The 6,584-nt window shown below is 49.7% G+C and overlaps 4 protein-coding genes across 4 annotated transcripts; 2 read left to right on the forward strand and 2 right to left on the reverse strand.

Moving 5' to 3' along the window:
• Positions 1-122: 122 nt before the first annotated feature.
• Positions 123-469, reverse strand: BDW47DRAFT_111090 (uncharacterized protein). Its single transcript, XM_024813868.1, has one exon. It carries the CDS (start codon positions 349-351, stop codon positions 187-189), a length of 165 nt encoding a protein of 54 aa, XP_024669056.1. The 5' UTR covers positions 352-469; the 3' UTR covers positions 123-186.
• On the forward strand, positions 392-1,854 carry BDW47DRAFT_111092 (uncharacterized protein). Its single transcript, XM_024813869.1, has one exon. It carries the CDS (start codon positions 1,068-1,070, stop codon positions 1,284-1,286), a length of 219 nt encoding a protein of 72 aa, XP_024669057.1. The 5' UTR covers positions 392-1,067; the 3' UTR covers positions 1,287-1,854.
• A 158-nt stretch (positions 1,855-2,012) lies between these two features.
• BDW47DRAFT_111093 (DUF1754 domain-containing protein) lies at positions 2,013-3,031 on the reverse strand. The gene is made up of 3 exons (XM_024813870.1): positions 2,515-3,031; positions 2,329-2,426; positions 2,013-2,228 (listed from the first exon to the last, which is right to left on the reverse strand). The coding sequence occupies exons 1-3, from the start codon at positions 2,851-2,853 to the stop codon at positions 2,207-2,209; spliced, it is 459 nt and encodes a 152-aa protein (XP_024669058.1). The 5' UTR covers positions 2,854-3,031; the 3' UTR covers positions 2,013-2,206.
• A 1,668-nt stretch (positions 3,032-4,699) lies between these two features.
• BDW47DRAFT_111098 (uncharacterized protein) lies at positions 4,700-6,181 on the forward strand. The gene is made up of 3 exons (XM_024813871.1): positions 4,700-4,794; positions 4,885-5,459; positions 5,512-6,181. The coding sequence occupies exons 2-3, from the start codon at positions 5,033-5,035 to the stop codon at positions 5,940-5,942; spliced, it is 858 nt and encodes a 285-aa protein (XP_024669059.1). The 5' UTR covers positions 4,700-4,794; positions 4,885-5,032; the 3' UTR covers positions 5,943-6,181.
• The last annotated feature ends 403 nt before the right edge of the window (positions 6,182-6,584 follow it).

The following is a 6,584-nucleotide window of genomic DNA, read 5'->3' on the forward strand; positions in this document are numbered from 1 at the left end:
TGATTTGTAGGGATGTTCATGATCTTGGTGAGATAGGTAGGATTACGGTCAGAATCTATATTCTATCGTGTCTATACAATAGTTGTCCCGTTTGATCCGGGTCGTTCAATGTAGTGACTAGACCCCAACTAGTTCAATATTATTAATGTGACTCAGCTGGGATTCATTCATGCAATTCATTGGAATTCATCCCCATTCCATTCTCCTTCCTTCTTGGATGCTGGTCTCGTCACGGCTCCCTCCTCCAATTTGGCTTTTGAATTTTTTTTTAGCTGGCCTTTTGCCTCTGCCACTCTCGACTTGAGTCCAACTCCGAATTAAGTCCATCCTCTCTGATTTCTTTGTCTCCATCAGGTGCCACCATCCTATTCATCTTTAACCCTCTTTTCTTTTTTCTTTTCTTTTTTTGCTTTTCTTTTTTTTTTTTTTTCCCTTCATTCTCATAATATTTTACTTCTTAAATTTTTTTAGTTTTCTGTTCACTTTTCGGACCATTCTTTTCTTTTCTCTCTTTTTCCACTTCCCATCCCGTCCTTCCCGGATTGTTTCCTATCCCGGGCCCCCCGACTTCCTCCCAATATAGTATCCTATATTTACAGTGACCAGACCGCCTGCTTATCTACTCCTCCCTATAACTACCACTTTATCTACCTAACTTAACCTAATCAACCTTACCCTTACTACCCTACTACCCTACTTACTCTAAAAGGGTTTCTCCAACCTTGGTCCGCCTCCTCTACTCTCCTTTAATTAGTCGCCTCCCTCCACGTCACCCTCCCTCCACCTTCACCCCATCTCCTCTAGTATCTACCGTCCGCTACTTCCCACACCTTTTAAGGCTCTTAGTCCCCCTCATCCTCCCGTCGACATCTTTGTTCTCTTCCTCCTACCACTTTGTTCATACCCCGCAAACAACCACCCTCCCAAGCCTTTCGCATCCGATCTCCTTTCGACGGGAACATCTACCCTACCTCCTACCTCCCATCTCCTACCTTGGGTACCTACCTCCTCACCCACCTACCTTCACTACCCGCAACCTTCCCGCCTTCTCTCCTCGCCACCTCACAATGGCCATCCGCAAGCCTCGCTGCAATTTCAAGGAGTGCAAGGAAGCCGCCCAACGCATCGTCGGCGACTGCAGCTTCTGCAGCGGACATTTCTGCTCGAAACACCGCATGCTCGAAGCCCACTCGTGTACCGGCCTGGAGGACTGCAAGAAGGAGTCCCACGCCCGCAACGCCGATAAGCTCAACAACGAACGCACCCAGGTCATCAAGGGCGTATGAGTTGTCGCACTTGCTTCTCTCCGCCGTCGCGAGGTCGATCGTTTTCGTCTTGCATTCCGGCTTCCCGTCGCGATCGGTTCATGCCGTTTGGAATTAGCGTGGTGTTGGATTTGATCGCTGGCATGGGAGTCGCCTTTCACCGTTTCACATAACATGCCTCCCCTTTATTTTCATCCACTGGTCACAAGCTAGGGAGAGGGTTGGCGTTTTTTGATCAATTTGCGATTCGCGAGGCGTTCACACATAGGAGTTTTGTTTGTCTTTTTAATCACCTTGGGCAGCGACATTGAGCCAGCTTGCTTGGGTTTGTCGTTTGACTGGGAGCTCCAACGAGCTTCAAGGTCGACCACACGGGTATATTCTACATCATACTATCCGTCGTCATCACCATCATCATCATCATCATTTCTTACATTCGTCCATTATATACAGCCATTAATCAACAGTTATGTGGATAGATTTGGAGACCCGGATTTTATTCAATTGTTGATGAAATGGCTTGTCACATAACCTAAGACTCATTATCCATACCTATCAACCATTCAATATATACTGCATACTATCTACCTGTTTGAGTGCCTAATCATCATAACCAAAAACTGCTTCGTAGGTAATACAGTAGGTATTGTACCTGGGCAGGGAGAAGCCGAGACAACTGGCGACATCGCTGGGTCCACTGGACAGCCCAAACGTATCACATTGTGCCAACCGGGGGACAGACTAGTAAAGTGAAGCAAGGTAGTGTCACATCGGGTTTGAGTTGTGAACCAGAGCCAGCGTGCTTGTTTAACATAACTACATACATAAATACATACATAGATAAATAGATAGGTAGATAAGTAGATAGGTAGATAGGTAGGAGGAGCGATTGAAATGAACCTGAAGTGCCCTTCCCTCCAGAGGATTGATTCTTCCGTCCATCAACCGGGTCCGATTTTCGGCCTGTAGTTAGTTACCTGTTAGCTAGGGGCACCGGATGAAATAGTGATGCCTAGTACTTGAGGCAATCAAGGCTGGGAAAAGACTGGAGAGGAAGACATACATATCGTGATGTTCGCTCAGTCGGCTCAGATACTTGTTCAACTCCTCCACTCGCTCCTTGTGCGTTTTGACTCCTTCGCGCTTTAGGCGTTCTTGGAGCTGTAATTAGTTAGTTAGTATAATTCATCAAAGCTCCAAATAGAACGAACGAATATGTATGTATCTGAGGTAAAAAGATAAAACTCACCCGCTTTCTCCGTGCATCCTCATACTTCCTCTCCGTTTCCGTCTTCCCAACAACCACACCGCCCTCGCTCTCGTTGGCATTGCCATTGTCATTTTCACCCTCATCGTGGGCAGGACTCTTCGACCCGCCCGGCGTCGTGGCTATCGTTGTCGATGTCGTTTCTGCCAACCCCCTCCCCTGGTCACTCGCGACTCCCTCCGGCGTAGCAGACGCACTCTCCGTCTTGCTCTTCTCCTTCTGCTTCTTCTTCTTGCTCTTCTTGTCTACCCGGCCGTCGTGCACTTTCGACTTGAGTTTGAGCTTGCCGCCTCCGCCGGTGGAGTATTCGTCTCCCGCCATTCTTTTTTTCTTTCCCCCTCTTCTCTTTTGTTTGCTTGGGTCTTCTTCTATCTAGCTGTGAGAGGGTATGGAGAGGTGGGGTATTGTATTGCGTGAGGATATGATGGATGGCGTTGCTACTTGGTCTAGGATTTATGGATATGTTCATGTAGGTGGAGTTGGTTAAGCACGGGATGGCGATCGCTTGCTACTTTGGGTATGGTCATGTGACTTATGCCTTGGATTTGAGGCAAACTATCGTGTGCAGTACAGAAGTGTATACCTTTTAGTCGAAGACAAAGCACGATGCGGTTCCACGGTCAAAGTGGTATTTATCTTTATGAAGTTGTCTGCAGTTTAGTATAGTCCGGTCCAGGGGAATGTGGGTGTATGTCCTAAGGTACAGAAGAGTTGTCAACACTATAAGTTAATGGCCGAGTATTCTAGTTCGAATTCCATGCTAGAGGTCGTGTTACAAAGTAATGCGACAAAGAACGGACAATTGTGTCGTGACAAAGACGGTAGAAAAAATAGAGGGAGTTTGTGTAGTGCTTTGTCTCGTTTTCTTTATTGTCGACAACGCCATTGAAAGAAATATCGTAGCTATCTGCTGGTTTGGTCTTGGTTTGACTATGGAGAGGGATGATTGGAGCGATACCTCGTCGACTCGACAATGATAATTGCTCCATCGAGAATGGTCAAGAATCCCTTTGATAAAGACAATTATCTGGGGCACGTCCTGCCCTGGATATAAATACGCCATGTCGTCGCATGGATATTCGTCTGTCTGGTAGAATCATCAGCAACTGCTTTCTCATTCCGTCTGGCCAGTTCAATCCTCCAATCTAAAGAACAGCCTATCGTTATCCAACCGCAACAAAACATACCAAACAACCAGGCAAGCAACAGAAAAAAGCAAGATGTCGCCCATTCTGTATGTCCACTTCCCACTGGTGTCTATCGCTAAATCCGACGCCCCTTCTAACCAGGCCATCTACTACGCCGCGGTCCAAGACACGCTAGACAGGCTCGCAACCGTCCATGCCTTCCCCCAAGATGCCCCCAAGGGTGGTCTTCTGCTAGAGGTCGTTGCTCCCTCGGGCAACGACGTCGATGCTGTCTTCGCTGCGGAGGAAAGGCTCCACGAGATCGCCTGGCCCAGTAGTGATTCGGGAGATGATGACACGGTCGATGAGGGCTATGTCCATGTTGTTGTCCCGTGGGGGAAACGCGATCCCCACACTTGATGCTGACTATGATGTTCAGGCCCCTTAAGGTGGTTAATCGCCGTTTGGTTCATTGTCTTGTCCTGTCTCGTATAGAGGTACTGTTGGATGAGAGGTGAGTTTTCCTGGTAGATATCGCTTCCGTAAACATTGGGTTTCAAGATCTATGTTATATCACTTGCGCACGAGTAGGCTAACGTCTCTTCACATCAATATCTCCTTCGTAAGCGATAGAAACGATACTGTAAATCCAAGTGTTATGTGAAGCTCGGACGGTCCTGCGGGTCAGAACATCCAGTCATCTTGCATATCACCCAACCTAATCATCCAAACCTACCTAGTCACTTGATCATCTCGAGTCGCAGTACTTGTTCATCTCACTGGTGTGTGGGGTAGTCATCTGCCTGCCATACCGTCGGTGTGCTTGTTCAGAGGAAGCAGATTTCCGACCGCCTTCTCCAATCAGCAACGGCAATTCCTCGATCCGACTTAGCGTTGCCGCACTGATCCTCATGTGATCGACGGTGATGTAATCCCAAACGGGCTTAGCGGGGGAGAAGACCGTCTGCCGAATTGGGAGCGCGTGACATTATGACGGACGAAAATTGCGAGCGAACTGATCGGATAAAACAGGTCCCTTTCTGGCGTCACAGTGCAGTCGGCTCAGCTGGTTCAAATACTCTATTAAAATAGTGGGGGACCACATAGATCCTTCCTGTCCCATATCTTGTTGCATGTATGTTCCCCCTCAATTCTTTGTCTCCCCCCTATTCCCTTTTTTCTCGGTTGACGTGGGTTGCTAATTTGGCTCTTTTGTAAAACCAAGACCCAAGATCTCCACCGCAGCACCCGAAAGCTGGGGTAAATTCATAGACCCCCCCTCCCGACCTATCTCACGATCCTATTTCAGATCCCATGATAGATATTGTCCCTACACTGGAACAACCCCCTGCGGAGCTGGCGAGCACGCCATCATGCAATCCTCTGATTTGACCGAGCCTTACGCTAGAGAGGTCAACACTGCACCTCCTTCGCATCGATCTTCGTCTTCCCATTCGTCTCGCAGCAGCCGACCGCGCATATCGCCCTTGGCTTCGCAGAACTATGCCGGCGCACCGGCGCCTGGCCAGCTCGCCCCGTCCGTCAACGAGGTGACCCCGATCGTGAGCAACGGGGTCTCGCAGCGAAATTATAATTCGACCGAAGGGCTGAGAAATCGGGAGTCGGAAACGAGGAACAGCCAATTGAAGCGACAGCCCACGGCGCCAGATTCGGCACATCCGGACTCTCCGACCGACTCGGCTGAAGCCCGTCACTCCTGGTATCATCGCGTGGCGGATCGGTATGGGAGCCTCGAGCTAGAAAATAAGGGGAGCGTCGCTCGAGACCACCTTGCGTTAGGTGCGTACTTGCTTTGCCGGATCGCCAGATCGCCTTGCTGACAGCCGATTAGAGCGAACGTTTCTCGCGTGGCTGCGGACCTCCCTTGCTTTCGCGTCCATAGGGATAGCCATCACCCAGCTCTTCCGACTGAACACCTCCCATGGAAGTACGTCGGCGGCGCAGGCCAGTGCTCCGCTCCACGCCGGTCTCTCCCCGCTCCTGTCGCCCGAGATGTACGATACCGCGTCGTTTCAAGTCGCGTCGAAAACCGAGCGACTGCGGAGTATAGGGAAGCCGCTGGGGACGACGTTCATCGGTGTGGCCATTGTGATTCTCCTGGTCGGGTTCCATCGTTACTTTGAGAGCCAGTACTGGATCATCCGGGGGAAGTTCCCCGCGAGTCGCGGTAGCGTCGCTCTCATTGCGTTCATAGCTGCTGCATTGATTATCGCGGCTCTCGTCGTCATCCTTGCCATCTCCCCTGGCGCTGTGGAAACGTGACCGGCAGAATAATACAGAGCATTGGTGGGGGTTATCACTCTGTTCTTTGATTCATATTTCAAGCGATGGCGTTCTGCTTGCGATGGAGTGAGATGTCTTGTTTTATCGTCGTTTCTTTGTCTTGGATTCCGTTTGCTCTATGTATGCCGGCATCCAGGTCGTACATAATGCAACATATTGTTACATAAATAGTCCCAATATGTATCTACTATCTACCCACCTGTTATCCAGCACATTCCTCGAATAGTCATTCCGCTGAATGCAGCCACCCTCAACGGTTACATGAAGCCAGCCTTCACCTGTAGACTCATTTATGCATGGCGGGATGGGGATACCGCCTAGGTACTAACCACCACGCCTTCCCACATCCCTGCAGCCTGCAGTGCACACTCTTATCTCACTTAGAGATAGAAGCTGGCTTAGTACCCATTAAGCGATCTTCACGAGCGGAAGCTAGCATCCCGCTTCCGATCCTGGTCGACTACAGTAACTAGGTAACTAGTCAGTATCCTTCATCTGGGGGGTGAATCGGAGACGTGGTATACCCCCGGCCCCTGCTCTCCTACTAGGTATGTACGTACCTTAGGTGGGAGGCACCAGAGAATAATCCCTGTTAGGGTGATGGACTGACCTATCAGTCGC

Source organism: Aspergillus candidus (genome assembly GCF_002847045.1).
Source record: "Aspergillus candidus strain CBS 102.13 unplaced genomic scaffold BDW47scaffold_52, whole genome shotgun sequence".
Lineage (NCBI taxonomy): Eukaryota > Fungi > Ascomycota > Eurotiomycetes > Eurotiales > Aspergillaceae > Aspergillus > Aspergillus candidus.